Source organism: Mustela putorius, unplaced genomic scaffold, assembly GCF_011764305.1.
Source record: "Mustela putorius furo isolate JIRA1106 unplaced genomic scaffold, ASM1176430v1.1 tig00000580_pilon_pilon_pilon, whole genome shotgun sequence".
NCBI lineage: Eukaryota > Metazoa > Chordata > Mammalia > Carnivora > Mustelidae > Mustela > Mustela putorius.
In genome coordinates this window covers 196,081-217,531 of record NW_025421423.1, presented here as the reverse complement: position 1 = coordinate 217,531, position 21,451 = coordinate 196,081, and the positions used below count along the sequence as shown (strand labels likewise).

General features: G+C 39.2%; 1 protein-coding gene across 2 annotated transcripts in view; it reads right to left on the bottom strand.

Annotated features, from left to right (window-relative positions):
* LOC101673740 (phospholipid-transporting ATPase FetA-like) overlaps positions 1–21,451 on the bottom strand; it is a 115,506-nt gene that overhangs the window by 50,727 nt on the left and 43,328 nt on the right. For both annotated transcript variants that reach the window (XM_004747511.3, XM_045081556.1), the window contains 4 exons: positions 9,657–9,715; positions 5,023–5,136; positions 3,993–4,091; positions 2,155–2,216 (listed from right to left, as the gene is read on the bottom strand). In XM_004747511.3, coding sequence (XP_004747568.2) covers positions 2,155–2,216; positions 3,993–4,091; positions 5,023–5,136; positions 9,657–9,715 — 334 coding nt within the window. The remainder of the gene's footprint in view (positions 1–2,154; positions 2,217–3,992; positions 4,092–5,022; positions 5,137–9,656; positions 9,716–21,451) is intronic.

Sequence of the window (21,451 nt, the reverse complement as noted above, 5' to 3'; positions counted from 1 at the left end):
TCAAATCCAAAAGTCAGCATGTTCTAAAGCTGTTCTTGCTCTGAGTAAAGGAAGGAATCGCCAATCTTAATAATTAGTGACTTGAATTTTAATTTAGCCCACTGAGGGACAGGACATGAAGCCTTAGGATCTTGAGAGGCAATGAGTTGGAACTAAGAACCCCTCATAAAGCCAGGACTCTGAAAGGGCAACAACTCTAGGGAAAGGGTAGTCTAAAAAAAAAAAATCAAACCACTGGCAAGAAAGTTTGTCTGTCTTACTCTGGAGGGTTGAGCGTCAGACAGTAGAGAACTCCCCCCTTAAGAATGTATAGCCTAATGAGGTATGGGATTCAAATTTATAACTCCTCAAATTGGTCTCAGTAGGTGATATCCTTGAGTTATGTGGCAGAAGCAAACACATAACCCTCAAAAGGGATACAACCTCAACTCAGAAGATTTAGAATTCTTATAAAGAAAATTCTACTAATAATGTGCTTGTAACCAAAATTATTGAGAAATGAAAATGGCAGAAATCACAACTTGCAAAACAGACAAATTTTTCAATAGCAGTTCTATTCAAAACTATGTATTCTAGAAAAAGAAAGCCACTTTCTGGAATACAGACTGTTTGAACAACCAGCTTCACTGAGTGTTCAATTAAACACTGGCTTGTAAAGTCTAACCAGGGCCAGACTGGTGGCCTCCCACCCTAAAACCACTCTATGACAGATTCTTTTTAGTCTTTCTTTTAGTCTTTTTTTTTTTTTAAGATTTTATTTATTTATTCGACACAGAGAGAGACAGGAAGAGAGGGAACACAAGCAGGGGAAGTGGGAGAGGGAGAAGCAGGCTTCCTGCTGAGCAGGGAGCCCAATGCAGGGTTGGATCCCAGGACCTGGGGGATCACGACCTGAGTGGAAGGCATACACTTAATGACTGAGCACCCAGGTGTCCCTCCAACAGTCTTTCAAAACCCAAGTGCTCAAACTACTTGAGGAGTTCATTTGACTAAATCCATTTGGTCGGTAATTCCCTAGCCCTGAAAATTTCTAAGACACTGAGTTTTTGTCTTTTCTTTTTTTTTCCTTTTTATTTCCTTTCTTTCTTTCTTTCAAATTTTCTTTTTAATCACAACTGACTTTTCTGGTGGTGTCTTATGAGAGGCTTCAACAGACCAAAACACTTGAAGAAATAATCCACCAGGAATAAGAATGAGCTGTAACAATAAATAACAGGATTAGATACCCAAGAACTTCATGTAGAAGAATTATGTGATTAAAACTACAGTTCCTGGGGGTTCTATAGGGCCACTGTGAACAAAGACTAGACTGCAATTTTGATATTCTTCATAATACAATCATGTTACTGCACATACTCGTCATTTTTTCCTGTTTTACAATCTCTATTTGTTGAATTCTTCCCATTCCTTAAGGCCTAGCACAGACATTAGCTCTTCTAGAAAGTCTTCCTTGATTCTTTTAACCAGGTATGATTCCTCATTTTTATTAATTCTTATATTTTTTTGTATCTTTTATGATAGTCTCCATATTTTGTTTTATGTAGGAATTATGTCTGCCTTTGTATATTCCTGACAAAGTAAATTGCTTAAATTTTGTAGGACATCATCAAATATAAACACAGACTCATTGACAACACTTTAGACGGTTACCACCAAACACCACAGCAATAGGGTCAACACCAATACTTTCTTTATTTTTATTATTTTTTTTAGCCAATACTTTATTTAGATTGTTAATGAAGATATGACCTGATCAAATGTTATATAGTATAATGGCCAATAAGCCATGCCAGAATCTAATGATGTTCTAAAGACACATATCTCCATGCTGACAACTACATTAATAATAATCACTTGTATGTCATAAATTGTTAATTACCTTAATATATATTATTTCATTTTCATTTTTGCAACATCCTCCAAGGTACAGAATTTTATTTTCCTTTATAGATAAGAAATATGAGGCTCAGAGAGATCTGAGGTCCCACAGCAAATTCAGTGTATGCTAGATCTGGAAACAAATTCTTATGTTCAACCTTAGGTTCTTTTCACTGTTCTGAATTACCTTTCCAAAGTACCCAACACCATCAAGCTTTAGCAAAGACAACCCTTTCCCAGAACTGAGCTACCTAAACTGGTTTCCCTATGACTTACCTGCCATTCATCACCACCAGAACAGAACGGTTGTTGACGTGATTGTCATTTTGGTGCCTTTTCTAAAATTACACAAGAAAATGTTCAGGAAATAGGCATAGAGCAAACTGCATGTAGAAGGTTAGTATTCTGAAATACTACCCAAGGTAATACTCCTTATTTATAATTTTCCTTTAACTCCCAAGCCTTTCTATCATTAAAACCAGGGTAAGAGGTTGATTGTCTCAGAGAAGCTGGGAAAGAAGGTCAGAAAAAGAAGAGAAAAGACAAGAGACAAAATCTTGGCTTTAGGGGCGCCTGGGTGGCTCAGTGGGTTAAGCCGCTGCCTTCGGCTCAGGTCATGATCTCAGGGTCCTGGGATCGAGTCCCGCATCGGGCTCTCTCCTCAGCAGGGAGCCTGCTTCCTCCTCTCTCTCTCTGCCTGCCTCTCTGCCTACTTGTGATCTCTCTCTGTCAAATAAATAAAATCTTTAAAAAAAAAAAAATCTTGGCTTTAAATATCAAAAGCCAAATTGGGGGAATGAGAACAAGCATCTTAGTTAAAGCCACAGAGGAGAGAATGAAAAATGAGGGACAGGACCAGAGTCCCTGTGAACACCTTGGTAGGAGCAGGGAAAAGTTAAGAATTCTCAAGCATACCTCCACTACAGTCAACACACAGAAGCTTCTACAGGAGATGCACTAAGGAAAGAGCAACAGAGGTCTTCTATTCAAAAACCAAATAGAAGTGTATGTCCTGATGCTCACATGAATCTTCTACTTCCAGGTGAGATCACTCCCTGGGAAAAAGGCAGGATTATGAAGAGGAGAGGGAGAATCTTGAATTTGTCAGCATGCTTATGCTAAAAAAAGTAAATTCTAACCCAGAAGTAACTGGGTTACCTTGAATTGGCAAATTTAGTGTTCAGCTCTCATTAAAAAGGTTTGGAATGGTGGGGTGGTAGTTGTGAGATATACTGAGTTTAGCTGTAGAGAAATAAAGTCACATTTTGTACATCTGAGTTTTGACTAAAATTTCAACTACTATATGGCTAATTATGGATTTAAATGAGTTGCAGAGTTAAAAAGCTAGAGTAACATCAAGCTCACAAACTTTGGTCTAAAAATCTATCCTGGCAAAATCAGAAGGACTCTCTTAGGGGAGCTGGAGTTAGGTCAAGAGGTCTGACTTCCCAAATCCCACTAGCAGGCTTGGTACTGGGGCTTCACTCTCACCGTTCTATGCCAGGCCTGCTGTAAGACGCAAAAACGATGCCAAGCAGCTCACTGTGAGCCAGTTTCTCCCTCCAAGACCAGGAAAGGAACTGGCCTCTGTTTATGTCCTAAGGCGTTCTAAACCCAAAGGGTTCCTAGCTGTATATACCGTACAGAAGTGAAAGTTGGAATGGGAAGGAGGGAGAGCTAGAGAAGAGAAGGGGAATGTGGAAATGGGGGGAGAAAACTAAGAACAGAACAAAGAGGGAGGAGGGGACAGAGGGAGGAAGGGAACAGGAATAAAAAAAAGAGAGAAGGAGGAAGATGAGCACAAACTTGAAGAAAGCCAAGTGAGGGAAGAGGTGGGTTATTAGAAAGGAGCTGGAAGAAAGCCTGAAAGTGGGCTAAATGGTGGCAGAGGAAGACAAAGGTCTTGCACTGCCATTTTCTGGCCATGCATAGACCACCAATCTTGAGGCTAAGGGAATTACATTTTCTTCTGGGATGGATAAGAAAGTAAGGAAAGGAAACATCTCTTTCCATACAGTGCTTCTTCCTTGCACTAGGTAATTCTGGGAAGCCTTTTTTGACCCCCAACCCAACTAGGTACAGTGAAGGACTAGGAGCCCAAAAAGCCACTTCACCACATCATCGATGGCATCCTTCACTGCTGTTATGGATAGCACCACCATCAGGGGTATCACAGTCGTGTACCACACCAAGGGGGAGATCTGGGGAATCAACTGTGAGAGGGAAAAGGAAGAAACTTGGTTCAGAAAGCTTAAAGGACAATATATTTCTTACCAGCACCAGCCACCCCTAAACTCTTACTTCCACAGGTTCATAATAGATTCAGTGATCCTAGCTGCTTTCCACTGTTTTGGAAATATAAGTATTATAAGTAAATATATAATATAGATATAAATATTTTGTAAACATCACCAAGAAAAAAAAAAAAAGAGGGAAAAAAATCACCAAGAAAGGACAATAGGAGATAGTAAGTTGCCAGCTATCTGTCCCCAAATCCACTCCAATAGTCTTTTTTATTTATTTATTTATTTATCTATCTATTTATTTATTTATTTATTTCCCCCACTACAATAGTCTTGATGGGCTATTTCTCCTCTGATGATGAAGGTTCCGGTGAGAGGTAAGGGGAACTGGGAGAGAAGAGTGGACACTGGAAAACCACATCACCTCCTTTATCCCTCAACATAAGTGGAAAAGAGACAATCTGTTCCTCTCTCCCAATTTGGTCCAGAACTGCCCTACTTCCTCGCCCTGTGGTGGTACTTGTATGCTCTAAACCATTCTCTTTCTCAGAATTCCTGCATGTTAACTTTCTGTCAGGGAGGCTGGGAATGAATAAGAAATGGAGTTGTAGTTGTGGTTGGGGTGAAGAGTCTGTGACCTCCTGTGGTCAAGCTGAATTGTGGCCATGCAGGCATGGTGAGGGAGCTCTCCTTCCTTGGGATTCAGTGACCTTGTGTCCTTCCTTTTGTAGAGATTTATTTCATCCCACCTAATCCTGACCACAGGTTTTTTGTGATTGCCCAGACTTTTGCCTGTTATTTAAAGAGACGTTTCTCAGTTTAGGGAAAAGGACTGATTACGTAAACAGATCCCAGAGACAGTGATAAAATGCTCTGTGGAAAAGATCCCAAAAGTCAATACCTGTAGGAATAGCAAAATGAGGAAATATGCATTTGCAAGTCTCTGGAATTGTTCAAACAGGTTCAGGGGCAAGAAGTTAAAGACACTGTATCTTGAGGTCTTGATGGTATTGTTCTGTGAGTAAAAGAAAACAAGCACAATTAGAGGAACAAAAAACCCCACCTCCCAGTTTTAACAAAAAGCACCAAGACCACTCCCTGAAACAGAAAAAGCCTCTGTTCTTCTACCATGGGGTGAGGGGGAGGGAGGGAAGAAGTGTTTGTCTCCCACTTTTCGTGGAGACCTAGAGAATGCAAAGAAGGCAAGTCTGATCAATATGGGAACTTTTTGAGGCATGGAATTCTTTGTTTATTGATGTTATTAATAATAATGATGGGGAGCCTGGGTGGCTCAGTGGGTTAAGCCTCTGCCTTTGGCTCAGGTCATGATCCCGGGCCCTGGGATGGAGCCCCACGTCAGGCTCTCTGCTCAGCAGGGAGCCTGCTTCCCCCTCCCCCTCTGCCTGCCTCTCTGCCTACTTGTGATCTATCAAATAAATAAATAAAATCTTAAAAAAAAAAGAAAAAAATGATAATAAAATCAACAATAAAAGCTTACATTTATTGAATACTTACTACATGCAAGGCACTGTTCTAAGCATTTTATATGTAGCAGCTTATTTATTCCTCACAATAACCCTATGAGGAGAGGACTGTATGATCACTTTTTGAGGATGAGGAAATTGAGGCACTGAGGTTATATGCCAAAGATCACAAAATCAGTTGCAGAGTTGGGACTGTGCTGTCCTCTGAGCCCCAGTTCACTTGTATAACTATCCAAATGCCTTCTTTTCATAGATTCAGACATCCTTCAGTGTCATCTTACCTCACCCACTAGTCCTTCTCAGCCCTAAATAGTAGGCAACTCTGCCATTTGTATTAGCTCTACTCCAAAGCTCTCAAATAAGTTTTTCTAAGCCTGGCAAATTCAGTTTGATGTACCTTTATGTACTGTTTTCAATGCTGAAGGATATAAGGTGCCAAAAGCAAATTACTCTTTCAAGTTGAGCCCACTGAAGGTGTTCCCATACTGATCCCTGTCAGCATTGGGAAGTCACTTGCCTTTTAACTGTCCTGACAGCCTGAATAGTTTTGGTTTACATGTGAGTTAGGATTTTGCTGAGTGAAAATGGGAACTTGCTACCTCTTTAATTCTGATTTCAAGATGTTGACAGGACCATCTTACTTTCTACCTTTGGGTCTTTGACCATTTGACTTAAGAGGTCAGAGCTTGAATATAAGAGCTCAAGAAAAGCAAAAGAATAACAATTTTAACCAAACAATTTCCTAAAGATAAGCTTCTCCCCTACCTCCTCCATCTAGAAGGCCAAAACAAGAGGAAAAATCCACATGCAGTCCTGTAGTATAAATATTGCTCAAGTATGAAGAATTTTGCTGGACTCTGCCTTGGGAAAGCATCAGAAACCTTCTCTTGGAAAACAAAAACCATTCAGTCCTAAGTCTAAAACTTGCCCAGGAAGGCTAGATAGGCTCTTTGGTCAAGATGTGTCTTTCTATTTTCCTAAGGAAGAGAAGCTAGTAATAGAGCTTAGGAGTTTAGAGATCCAAGTTACAACTAAGATTTCCTTGGTGTTTTTCTCTATGATTTTCCAGTTTGTAATCAATCAAACACTATAGATTTCTCAAGGCTTCTTCTGTTCATAGCCCTATTCTGGGCTATACTAGTAGAGGCTAAAAAAAAATTAAATATCTATCCCAGAGAAGCTCATAAGTCTGTCTTTAATGAAGTTCTAACTAAATGATCTCTATTAGCCATTCTAACCCTGAGAAAATGTTCTTCTAACATAGAAATAGATTTCTTTGATCATGAGATACTCTTAAATTTTTCAGTGTCTAAGTACAGAAAGTTCTGAAACTTGGAACCAAAGACCTTTTCTGATCTTCAGCCTTACTGAAGTAGCAAGCCTTCACTACTGATTGTCCATTTGATTTTATAACTAATTATCATATTTCAGGTTTCTACCCACTTGGTAGCATTTATTTAGTAAACAAAGACAAAAGCCTTGCAGATTCTATATCAAGACAGAAATATCAGTATTTCTTTACTAACTTGGCAACCAGAGTGTTCTGTTCTACGTCAAACCAGAAGGAATATCTAAAGAATGTAGAACATCTGTATAACTATGAATTTCTTCGGTGTTCAGTTCTTTTTTGGCAGAGGTGACAAAATTTAAGCATGATAGAGGTGGTGGATTTTGGTTTGGGCTGTTTACTTAGGTAGTAAAACCTGACTGTTGGCTAAATGAGGGAATAGAGGAGAACATAAGGCCAAGGCCACAATGGGAATCAGAAGTTAGAGGCTGAGAAGAAGAAAAGGAATATGACTGGAAAAGAGTGGAGAACAGGAGAAAAATCAATAATTTGCCATGGATATGAAATGGTTGTTAAATACATAAGAAAAGTTATTTATTTAGTAAATTTATCAAATGCCATTTTATGTGCCAAATATTGTGAGGCAAACTGTGGATACAGAGATGAATGAAACTTGTACTCTTTCCTCAAGAAGCAATAGTGTCTTGCAGAAAGAGAGACAGTATTATTCACAACTATGCCTAACTCCCACAAGCACCATGTAAGGCGAATTAGGCCCTTTTCACAGATGAGGAAAATCAAGAACAGAAAGGTTAAAAAACATGACTAAAGATGCAAAGTTAGTAAGGAGTAGAGCTGTGCTCAAACTCAGGTCTGTCTAATGTCAAAATCTAGTTTTATTGCATTATAATGTCTCTCATATATGTCTAAAAGATAGAAAGGGGGAAAGAAAATCTGCTCCCATGGCCATACCCTGAACATTGTTATTATACAGAACCTCTCTAACTCAGAAATCATAAACTAATGTCCTACAGAGACTACAAATATGTATGGCTATATATGTATTTATATACCTACCACTATAGATAGATAGAGAGATAGATAGATATAGCTGTATATGCACAAAATAACATGTATAAAAACGTTCCTTGTAACTATAAATGGCTAGATACAACCCAAATGCCAATTTTAAGAAACTGGCTACATAAATTATGCTAAATCTACATAAGAAATACTATGCAGGTGAAAAAAGAAAAGAAGGAAAAAGTTATTATGAAAACATCTCCAGGATATCTGTAAAGCTTCTCAACAGTTTAAGAAAGCGGCTTTGCTTTATTTACACAAAGAAGCACTGATGAATATACAAGAAAGTAAAATGAATAGTTCTCTACAGGGAGCAGCGGTGGGCAAGGATAGGTGCTGGAGTATGAATTTGAAATATATATCTCTTTATGAGTTATTAATAAGTAAGTGAAAAATGAACAACCTAATAGAAAATGGGCAAAGAGGTAGTTCCATAAAAAGAAATACAAAAGGTTAATTAGCATGAAAAGATTACTGAAGTCACTTGAAATTAAGAAAGAATAGATAACAAAACATCATTTTTCATTCAAGAGCCCGACAAAGATGAAAAAGATTGATAATATCTAGTCTGGCAGCAATATGGAAAAATGAGCAGTCTCTACTATAAGTAGAATATAAGTAGATATAATCTTTTTAGAGGGAAGTCTGGCAATATGCATCACAATTTTTAATGTGTTTTTCCTTTGACCCAGCCAATTCATTTCTAGGAAATTTTCATAAGATATATTCACACAAGGGGCACCTGGGTAGCTCAGTTGGTTAAGTGTCCAACTCTTGGTCTATGCTCAGGCCATGGTCTCTGGGTCCTGAGATAGAACCCTGCCTTGGTCTCCCCGCTCAGCAAGGAGTCTGCTTCCCCTCCTCTCTGCTTCTGCCCCCTCCTCCTGCTCTTGCACATTCTCTCTCTCTCTAAAACAAAAATGTCTTTTAAAAAAAGATATATTCACACAAATGTGACAAAATTTATGATTAATGGTGTTCATTCAGAACCCTTTATCATAGCAAAACACTGGGGACTATTTTTTTAGAGGGGACACCTGGATATGAATGGAGGCATTTTATTTCTTTAAGGTTTATTTATTTATTTTAAAGAGAGTGTGTGTGTGTGTACATGAACCAGGGGTGGGGCAGAGAAAGAGGGAGAGAGAAAATCTCAAGAAGACTCTGCCCTGATGTGGAGATCAGTCTCACCACCCCAAGATCATGACCTGAACCAAACCCAAAAGTCAGACACTTAACTGACTGAGCCACCCAGGCACCCCTGAATGGACACATTTTAAATGTTCATCAATAGGAGACTGGTAAAATAAATTAAGGTATATTTAAAACAGTGAAAAACCATTCCACTGTTAGATCTGTGTATTATCACAGATCTCCAAGTGGAAAAAAGATTGTTGAACTACGACTTTATTTGTGCAAGAAAAAACTACAGTATTTCTTTTCTAGAAGTTATATATGAAACCCAAAATCTGAGATATATTCTCTCCTGAGCCTAGGTCAGGAGAATTAATTTTGGTTTCTGAGCCCTCACTATACCGGCCCTCATTGTATAGGAGCTTGAAAGAAAGTAGAACCTATGCTGTAGGATCTACATCTGCAATGAATTCCTGCCCTACTCACAAAGGGGAATATTAGAGGAGAATACTAACCCCCTGAAGTAACTAGAGGCCTGATACTCACGGGATATCCAAAGGTAGAGTTGAGTTCTCTGCTATTGGCTTGTAGATATCTCACTTGTTCTGAAAAAGAGGAAAGAAATGATGAGAAGGATAATCCTCTATGGATCAGCCTGGGATGCTGGCTGCTAGTGAAGACTTCACTAGATCTTCACACTTTCTCACTGAGGAGGATTATGTCTACAAATGGGGCTTTTGTCTCTATTCGAAGAACGAAGAAATACAATAAAAATGGAAATCCTCAAGTGTTAAAGCATTCTGGAGGCAACAGGACCAGAAACTTTCGAGGAGGTTTTTTTTTCTTTTTTTTTAAATTTAATTTATTTATTTGACAGACAGAGATCACAAATAGGCAGAGAGACCGGTAGAGAGAGAGGGGGAAGCAGGTTCCCTGCTGAGCAGAGAGCCTGATGTGGGGCTCGATCCCAGGACCCTGAGATCATGACCTGGGCTGAAGGCAGAGGCTTAACCCACTGAGCCACCTAGGCACCCCTCGAGGAGTTTTGTACCATGAATGTCTCTCAGTAATAATCCTAGGTGATGTCTCCACAGACAACAGGATGGCTGTACCAATATCACTGCTAAACACAGAAACCCAGCCCTCTCCAATTAGTCAATCCCAGGACCTTATTTTAAGGTATTTGAGGTTCTTTCCAAGGCAGCTTTTCCTAAACTTGCTTAATGAAATTTAAATCAATACACCATTATTAGGCAGCTATTGTATAGAGGCCAGTGTGTTTGATCTTGTGGGGGATAAAAAGATAGATGAGTAACACAGTCCCTGACATCAAGGACCTGCAGTTTGGTAATAGTAAGCCTGATAATATAACATATGACAAAACCATCACATCAAAACACGTAAGTGTTATGAATTATTACAAACAGTGAGCCCAAGGCACCTGGGTGGCTCATTGGTTAAGCAATTGCTTTTAGCTCAGGTCATAATCTCAGAGTACTGGGACTGACTCCCACATTGGGCTCCCCCTGCTCTGTGGGGAGCATGCTTCTCCTCTCCCACCGCCTGGCACTCACCCTGCTTGTGCTCTCTCTGTCAAATAAATAAAATCTTTAAAAAATAGAGACTCCATTATTGTGTTATGAAAATTTTTTTGTGTGTATTTCTATCTTCTATTTTTATTTTTTTAAACATTTAAAATTTTAAATTAATTTAACTAACATATAATGTATTATTGGTTTCAGAGGTACAGGCCTATGCTTCATCAGTTTTATATAATACCCAATGCTCATTACATCACATACCCTCCTTAATGTCTATCACCCAGTTACCCCATCTCTCCACATCCCCTCCCTTCCAGCAACCCTCAGCTTTTATCCTATGATTAAGAGTCTCTTATGGTTTGTCTCCTTCTCTGGTTTAGTATTGCTTTCTTTTTTCCTCTCCTCCCCTATGATCCTCTGTTTTGTTTCTTGAATTCCACATACCAGTGAGATCAGATAATAATTGTCTTTCTCTGACTGACTATTTCACTTGACATAATACCCTTTAGTTCCATCCACGTCATTGCAAATGGCAAGATTTCATTTTTTTAAAAGATTTATTTATTTATTTGACAGACAGAAATCACAAGGAGGCAGAGAGGCAGGCAGAGAGAGAGGAGGAAGCAGGCTCCCTGCTGAGCAGAGAGTCCGATGTGGGGCTCGATCCCAGGACCCTGGGATCATGACCTGAGCCGAAGACAGAGGCTTTAACCCACTGAGCCACCCAGGCGTCCCAAGATTTCATTTTTTGATGGCTGTGTACTATTCCATTGTATATATATACCACATCTTCTTTTTTTTTCCCCTGCACCATTTATTTTATTTTTTAAATTTTTTTATTTTTTATAAACATATAATATATTTTTATCCCCAGGACATACCACATCTTCTTTTCCACTCATCTGTCAGTGGACATCTGGACTCCTTCCATAATTTAGCTATTGTGGACATTGATGCTATAAGCGTTGGGGTGCAGGTGCCCCTTCTGGTCACAATATTTATATTCTTTGGATAAATACCTCGTAGTGCAATTGCTAGATAGGAGGTTAGTTTATTTTTAACTTTTTGAGGAACCTCCATACTGTTTTCCAGAGTGGCTGCACCAGCTTGCATTCCTACCAACAGTGTAAGAGGGTTCCCCTTTCTCTGCAACCTCACCAATATCCTTTGCCCTGAGTTGTTAATTTTAGCCATGGTGAGGTTGTATCTTATTGTGGTTTTGATTTGTATTTTCCTGATGCTCACTGATGTAGAGTATTTTTTCATGTGTCTATTGGCCATCTGTATGTTTTCTTTTGAGAAATGTCTGTTCATCTCTTCCGCCCATTTCTTAACTGGATTTTTTTTTTTTTTTTTTTTGGCTGTTGAATTTGGTAAGTTCTTTATATAGTTAAGTATTAAGTATCTGACAAGTCATTTGTAAATATCTCTCCTATCCTACAGGTTGCCTTTTAGTTTTGTTGACTGTTTTCTTTGCTGTGCAAGTTTTTTATCCTGATTAAGTTCTAATAGTTCATTTTTGCTTTTTTTCCCCCTTGCCTTTGCAGATGTATCTATCAAGAAGTTGCTGTGGCTGAGGTCACAGAGGTTGCTGCCTGTGTTCTCCTCCAGGATTTTGATGGTTCCCTGTCTCACATTTAGGTCTTTCATCCATTTTGAGTCTGTTTTTATGTATGGTATAAGGAAATGGTCCAGTTTCATTCTTCTACATGTGACTGTCCAATTTTCCCAATACCATTTGTTGAAAAGACTGTCTTTTCTCCATGTGAATATTTTTTCTTGCTTTGTTGAAGAAGATTAGTTGACCATAGAGTTGAGGATCCAATTCTGGGATCTCCATTATGTTTCATTGATCTGTGTGTGTGTGTGTTTGTGACAGTACCACATTGTCTTGATGATTACAGCTTTGTAATAGAGCTTGAAGTCTGGAATTGTGATGCCTCCAGCTTTGGTTTTCTTTTTCAACATTCCTTTGGCTATTTGGAGTCTTTTCCAGTTCTATACAAATTTTAGTTTGTCTGGTCCAGATCTGTGAAAAATGCTGATGTTATTTTGACAGGGATTGCACTGAATGTATAGATTGCTTTGGGTAGCATAAACATTTTAACAATATTTGTTCTTTCTAACCATGAGTTTTTCCATTTCTTTACATGTTGCTCAATTTCTTTCATAAGTGTTCTATAGTTTTCAAAGTATAGATCCTTTACCTCTTTGGTTAGGTTTATTCCTAGATATCTTATGGGTTTTGGTGCAATTGCAAATGGGATCGATTCCTTGATTTTTTTTTTCTTCTCATTGTTAATGTATAGAAATCCAACTGACTTCTGTGCATTGATTCTATATCCTGTGACTTTGCTGAATTCCTGTATCAGTTCTAGCAAATTTTTGGTGGCGTTTTTTTGGGTTTTCTATATAGAGTATCATGTCGTTTGTGAAACATGAAAATTTGACCTCTTCTTTGCCAATCTGGATGCCTTTTATTTCTTTTTCTTGTCTGATTGCTGAGGCTACGTCTTCCAATACTTGTGCAACAACAGTGGGGAGAACTGACATCCCTGCCGTGTTCCTGACCTTGGGGGAAAAGCTCTCAGTTTTTCCCCACTGAGGATGCCATTTGGTGTGGGTCTTTCATTTATGGCTTTTATGATATTGAGGTATGTTCTCTCTACTCCTGTACAGTGCAGAGTTTTATCAAGAAAGTATGATATATTTTGTCAAATGCCTTTTCTGCATCTATTGAGAGGATCATATGGTTCTTGTCCTTTCTTTTATTAATGTGGTATATCACATTGATTGATTGATTTGCAAATATTGAACCACCCCTGCAACCCAAGAATAAATTCCACTTGGTGATGGTGAATAATCCTTTTAATGTACTGTTGGATCCTATTAGCTAGTATCTTGGTAAGAATTTTTGCATCCATGTCTATCAGGGATATTGGTCTGTAATTCTTTTTAGTGGGATCTTTGCTTGGTTTTGGGATCAAGGTAATGCCAGGCTCATAGGATGAGTTTAGACATTTTCTTTCCATTTTTATTTTCTGGAAGAGTTTCAGAAAAATAGGTATTAATTCTTCTTTAAATGTTTGGTAGAATTCCTCTGTGAAGCCTGGGAATCTGGCCTAGAACTCTTATTAAAAGAAACTTCCCTCCCCCTCCTCAGGAGCTTTGTACTGTCACTTTGTCACTCAATAAACTTTACTTTGCTAAAGACAAAACAAAACAACACAAAACTTTGCTTTGCTGCCACCAAAAAAAAAAAAAAAAAAAAAGAAGAAGAAGAAAAGAAAGAAAGAAAGAAAGAAAGAAATTAGGTTCCAAAATAAGACAGTAAAACTTACATATATATAAAAATAAAATATAATAAAAAGGAAACAAAAATAAAAAACATACATATTAAAAATAATAATTAAGAAGGAATTAAAAAAAGGATTGAATAAATAAGAAAATAACCCCCAAAATAATACTATAAGACTAAAGAATAAAAATAAAAAGAATACCATACACTGTTTTCCCCAGGAGCTGAAGCTTTGCAACCTTCTGTGATCAGTAAACTTGGTGTGATCCAGTTGTTTGTGCTGGTGTTCTGGCAGAGGGGTCTGTTGACTGATTCTCAGATGGACTTGCCCTATTGAAAATATGCCTCCCTTGCTCAGAGGCTGGGCTCAGTGTAAGCAAATCTGGATTCCACTATGTAGCACTGTTTTGCTCCTGAAGGCTTTCAACACTGATGGGTGGGGTGAATATGGTGGCACCCCACTCTCTAGCCCCAAGCTGGAAGTTTGCACCCTCCATTCTTCAGTGAGCCTTCACAGAAAAGCAATCAATCACTCTTGTCTCCCTGGTTTCTGTCAGAACTCTGTGTTCATCTGCCCTGTGACTGAGTTGTTTTTATCTCAGGCCTGTGACTAAATTTCAAAACCCCCAATTTTATGGATTCCTGTGGAGTAGACCTGCACTGTTCCTCCTGGGGGAGGGAGGAGGGTCTCACTACCTTCTGCCTTTTGCTGGACCCCTCCCAGGAAAGTGATTGTGCAACCATGTAACAGTTCACAGTTTATGGCAATGTAGAGCAGAAAGACAGCACCTAGAGTTACTGTTTTCCGCCTGCTTCCCCACTCCTACATCTGCGAACTCTGCTCCACTCAGGCACCCCCCATTCTTCTTCTGACCCTTGGGGTCCTGAGACAATGCTGTCACATCCTGGAATGTTTCACCACCTAAGCATCTTTAAGCCAGGACATCCCCACTGTAGCAGACTTCTAAGAGTTCCAATTCTGCACTCCACTGTTTATAATACTTTGCAGTAGCCTCTGTAAGCAGACTCCCTCCTCTCTGCCATATCCTCAGCTGTATCACCCCTGACTCAAGTCTCTGCACTTCCTACCTTCCAAAAGGTAGATGGCTTTTCTACTTGTAGACTTGCAACATTTCTTTTCTCAGATCTCTGATTGATTTCTCAGGTATTCAGAATGATTTGATAACTAGCTAGCTGTACTTGAGGGACAAGACTTAGGGTCCCCTGCTCCTCGATTATCTTAACTCATCCTCTCCACTTTTGTTTTTTAAAAGATGGGGCAGCGGGAGGCGGGGAGGGTCTTAAGTAGGCTCTACACCTAGCATGGAGCCCAATGTGGGGCTTGATCTCACAACCTGAGATTATTACCTGAGCCGTTATCAAGAGTCAGATGTTTGGGACACCTGGGTGGCTCAGTGGGTTAAGCCTCTGCCTTTAGCTCTGGTCCTGGGATCAAGTCCCGCACTAGGTTCTCTGCTCAGCAGGGAGCCTGCATCCCCCCTCTCTCTCTGCTTGCCTCTCTGCCTACTTGTGATCTCTCTCTCTCTCTGCCAAATAAATAAACAAATAAATAAATCTTTAAAAAGAAAGAAAAGAGGGGTGCCTGGGTGGATCAGTGGGTTAAAGCCTCTGCCTTTGGCTCAAGTCATGATCCCAGGGTCCTGGAATCGAGCCCTGCATTGGGCTCTCTGCTCAGCAATGAGCCTGCTTCCCCCAACCCTTTCTTACCTGCCTCTGTCTACTTGTGATCTCTTTGTCAAATAAATAAATAAAATCTTAAAAAAAAAAAGTCAGATGCTTAACCAATTGGGCTCCCTAGGTGCCACTAAATCATGTAACTTTTTTAAAATTAGCATATAATGTATTATTTACTTCAGGGGTACAGGTCTGTGAATCATCAGTCTTACACAATTCATGGCACTCACCATAGCACATACCCTCCCCAATGTCCATAACCCAGCCGCCCTATCCCTTCCCTCCTAATCCCCCAGCAACCCTTAGTTTGTTTCCTGAGATTAAGAGTCTCTTATGGTTTGTCTCTCTCCCAATCCCATCTTGTTTCATTTAAATCATGTAACATTTAATACAGGATAGCAAGTCTTTTTTCTTTTTTTGAATTGTGACAAACATGCTATATTAATCTAAGGTATCAACAACAGAGTGCACTGATATGGGTATTTGGGAACTGTCCGTACTATTCTGGCACTAATTCTGTAAATCTATTTATTTATTTACTGTTTTTCTTAAATTTCTTTTCAGCTTAACAGTATTCATTGTTTTTGCACCACATCCAGTGCTCCATGCAATACGTGCCCTCCTTAATACCCACCACCAGGCTCCCCCAACCTCCCACCCCCTGCCCCTTCAAAACCCTCAGGTTGTTTTTCAGAGTCCATAGTCTCTCATGGTTCACCTTCCCTTCCAATTTCCCTCAACTCCCTTCTCCTCTCCATCTCCCCATGTCCTCTGTGTTATTTGTTATGCTCCACAAATAAGTGAAACCATATGATAATTTACTTTCTCTGGTTGACTTATTTCACTCAGCATAATCTCTTCCAGTCCCGTCCATGTTGATAGAATAGTTGGGTATTCATCCTTTCTGATGGAAGCAAGTATTTTTTTAAAAAGTCTTCTTGGCTCTTCTTTCTCTTCTGATAAACTTCAGAATAATTTTGTCCAGTTTCCTCAAGACTGAGAGGGAGAGCTACCACCCATGGGAGAAACAGTCAGGTCTGGGAAATGATATTACATTTCTCAGGAGCATAATATCATAAAATTTTTAAAAACTTTTCAAAAACTTTTCATTTTAGGGGCGCCTGGGTGGCTCAGTGGGTTAAGCCGCTGCCTTCGGCTCAGGTCATGATCTCAGGGTCCTGGGATCGAGCCCTACATCGGGCTCTCTGCTCGGTGGGGAGTCTGCTTCCTCCTCTCTGCCTGCCTCTCTGCCTACTTGTAATCTCTGTCTGTCAAATAAATAAATAAAATCTTTTAAAAAAAGTTTTCATTTTAATTCTAATTAGTTAACATGCAGTGATATATTAGTTTCAGGCATACAATATGGTGATTAAACAATTGCATACATTATCCAATGTCATTACAACAATGACACTCCTTAATCCCTATCACAAATTTTACCCATCCCCCTCCACCCACCTCCCCTCTGGTAACCATCAATTTATTCTCTACAGTTAAGAGTCTGTTGATTTATTTCTCTCTTTTCCCCTTTGCTTATTTGTTTTGTTTCTTAAATCCCACATATGAGTGAAATCATATGGTATTTGTCTATCTCTAACTTATTTTGCTTAGCATCTCTGGCTCAAATAGCAAAGATTTCATTGTGGTTTTTTTTTTCTGGCTGAATAATATTTCATTGTATATGTATACCACATCTTTTTTTATCTATTCATCAGTTGATGGACACTTGGGCTGCTTCCATATCTTGGCTACCGTAAATAATGCTGCTATAAACACAGGGGTGCATGTGTCCTTTTGCACTGGTGTTTTTGTGTTCTTTGGATTAATAGCCAGTACTGCAATTGCTGGATTGTAGGATAGTTCTATTCTCCAGCTCCCGCCCCTTTTTAAGCAGGTTCTATTTCCAGCAGAGAGCCCAGTGCAGAGCTTGAACTCATGATCCTGAGATCAAAATCTGAGCAGAGATCAAGAGTTGGATGCTTAACTGAGCTACCTAAATGCCCCAGGGTAGTTCTGTTTTTTAATTTTGAGGAACCTCCATACTGTTTGTTTTCTAGAGCAACTGGACAAGTTTGCATTCCTACCAACAGTGTAAGAGGATTCCTTTTTCTCCACATCCTCGGCAATACCTGTTGTTTAGATCGTAGACTTTTAAAATATAGCTGAGGAGATTATAAGGCAATGATAAGGTAGGGACTTTCATGGTTCTTCACATAATATCTTATTCCTCCTTTGTCCATCAACAAAAATTGCTAAAAATCAAGAAGTTATAACATGAGTAAATTTCTTATAGAAAATATCTAAGGGGCCAAAGTCTGCACATTGGGCAGTACAAAAATAGAGAATTATGAGGAAGTTCAAGGATCTGCACAAATTATAGGAAAGGTAAAACTGGGATTTTTAGTTAGTTTTACCCCAGGATTTGAGAGGTTATACAGATTAAGTGGGATGGAGTTGACATTTTTGCACTATTAGTCCCCTACTTAGTGACATACTATACATCCCTGTGAGGAAGATAGTTGTTGGTGTATCCCTGAGAAGCCACTCTTTGGTGCATTATTATGATTTTATCTGTATAGTTATTTTGCTAGCAATACATATGAGTCTTCTTTGGCCTAGGTTTACGATCCAGCTATGGACCCCTAGTATGTTCTACCAAACTAGTGCATTTCTTTCACATTGTTTAATTCTGGTGATTACTAGGATTACGTGAATGAAGATAGGTAAAGTTGAAAGGAACTGATAGGATCTTTTGTTGTGCCTTGTTTTGACAAGTTAGTGGCGTATTTACAACCTTGTGATACAAGAGCTTCAGCTAACCATTATAGCTTACGTTATCTGAAGAACTGGAACATGTATGGCTCAGATAATTTAGTTGCATCTAGAATTTAGAGTTGCTAGTTGGCCTATGCAATTTGTGGAGGGACTTTTCCAGGGGCCCAGATAGTTGCCTGATTAGGGCAGAGTATCAGGAGAGCATTGGTATTTCTACCAGTGTTGAGCTTATTTAATCCCTGAGTAGGCTAATATACTATGTTCATACTCAATCAGCTTAGGCAATAAGTAAAATCAGTCTCTCCCATGCCATTCGCCCCTCTAACTATACCCAACCAACCAACACAGCCTCTCCATTTATTAAAAAAATACGTAACTCTCCATGAAGTTCTAATATTTTCTTATTGAATCTTATACTGCTTATTAAATTTAATCCTAGATATTAGTGATTATTTTTTAATTTACCAAGAATCTAATAGGTTTTTCCAGCAACTCACCTGGATGCAGAGGGCTATTCTCTCTAAGCCTACCAGTCCCAAGATACACATGGAGTCCAGGCTCTGCACAACAACATAATACATACCTTCCTCTTTGAGTTTAAGAGTAAAGTAAAGCAGGTAGATCCCAAAGTTCAGAACCTGAGTTGGTGGAGATAGACTGAGACTCCAAAGTGGGGGCAGGAGTAAACTTCACCTAATCTTCATCTAGTCTCTTTGATATCACATCTTCCATGAAAGAAGAGAAAGGAGAAAAGAAAATGGGATTTCCAAAAGGAAGGGAAGAGGAATCAAGGCTAAAAAGTCAGATTTCAGAAGATGCTTCTAAAAAAGGAAAAACAGGAATGAGGAGAAAAGTGGTTAAAATGTCAGTTGGTACAACCGTTTAGGAGAAGAAACTCAAAGTCTGAGACAGAAGACAAGCCTAACAAAAGGAAGTAGTCAGTCATGTTTGAGACAATAAAGGTAGGCAGGCAGTTTGCAGACTGGATAATAAAAGATTAATTCAAGATTCACCAAAACGACCACGACAACGATGACAACAACAACGATGACGACAAAAACCAATTTGCTAGGGCTTGTGACTACTGTTGAGAAAAGACTGGGATGACTACCCCATTACCTGTTAACTCAAAGTTTATTTCTGTTTGGCTGAAACAAGAGTGACAAAATGTGAATTATGGATGAGAGGTTAGAACTATAGAAGGCTAGAAATTAGATTAGACAAGGAGAGTCTAGAAGACAGTCTAGTTGAAGAGGTCCTGACTCTGGAATTCAAGGGTACAAATACCTACCTCAGCCTCTGGTGACTGGAAAATGCATCCATCTTTGGTAACTAAGAGTTGAGTCTACAGCCTATTGACTGAAGACCTGGTTTCACAGGGAACTGTGTTGAGATCAGAGCTGGGCTGTGGGTGGTAAAATAATTGAACTGAAAGGGCCAGACATTTTGGTGAAGCAAGGCAACTTGGTACTATAAAATGTGAACTGGACTTGGAGTTTAAAACTATGGTAGCTTCCAGCAGTGGTTAGTAACATGAGCAGTTGAGTCAGGCTGCCAAGGTTTAAATATCAGTTCCCCACTTACCAGCTATGTAGCCTTGAGGAAATCACTTAACCTCTCTGAGACTCATTTTCCTCATCTATAAAATTGAAATGATAATAATATCTACTCATAAGGTTATTGTGAGGATTAATAAAGTAAGGCATATACAGTATCATTTTAGAATAATTCTTTTTTTTTTTAATGATTTTATTTATTGGAGCACCTGGGTGGCTCAGTGGGTTAAAGCCTCTGCCTTTGGCTCCTGTCATGATCCCAGGATCCTGGGATTGAGCCACACACTGGGTTCTCTGCTCAGCGAGGAGCCTACTTCCTCCTCTATCTGCCTGCTTCTCCACCTACTTGTGATCTCTGTCTGTCAAATAAATAAATAAAATCTTAAAAAAATAGATTTTATTTATTTATTTGAAACAGAGAGAGAGAATGAGCACACACAGGGGAAAGGAAGAAGCAGACTACCCACTGAGCAGGGAGGCCCATACTTCCTTTTGAACTTTCAGCTATCTCCTGTGGATGTACAAAGCTAATCTAGTCAGTAAAGAAAGAAGGGTACAAAAGCCACAGTCTACTGAGGGGAACTCTACTCAAGCCCTTGGTGGGATGGTAGTAGAAGAGAAGTGTCAAAATAGAAGAAGCCTTTGTCTAACAGCGCTAGTATTTTGATTCAAATGCCAGGGTGAAAAAGTTAGCTCTTATTCAGTCTTGATGTAATCCAACCTCAGGTTATAAGGGTTAAAGCTACGGAAGATTGGAGATTACTCTAGACAAGGAAATGGCAGAAACTAAAAAGGAAAATGAGCTCTGTTAAGAGGGAACTAGAGAAAGAGGCACACTGAAAAGTAAGTAACCAGTAGGAAGAAGGAGGAAGCTAGAAAAAGGGAAGAAGGCCATTGGTCAGGTGGCAATCAGGTTTAGGAGGATCTCAGCAAGTACCTCCTTGCTCATAGTGGGAACTCAATCACAAATGGAATTTTCCAGCTAAGAAAGAAAAATAGTGAGATGATTTTTAGGAGTACAAGTCTCTAGCAGATTAGTTAGGCCCTCTCTCCTTACACCACCAAACTCCCAATTCAATTAAGCACACGTGCTAGTGGGAGAAACTCAGCAATGGCCCCTTGTAGTCATTCTAGATTAACAAGTCTAAGTGATTTCACCCAAGTCACATAATGCATGTGACTAAAATAGTATAATATGAAACATGGAAGCTACCAGTAGATTCAGCTAACCATATGACTTCAAGTCTTGGGTACAAACACAAAAAAATTTCTGTCTGCTCTTCACAGACTGCATCATTTTTTTTAATTTAATAATTTTTAAAAAGATTTTTATTTATTTATTTGACAGAAGGAGATCACAAGTAGGCAGAGAAGCAGGCAGAGAGAGAGAGGAGGAAGCAGGGTCCCTGCTGAGCAGAGAGCCCAATGCCGGGCTTGATCCCAGGACCCTGGGATCATGACCTGAGCCAAAGGCAG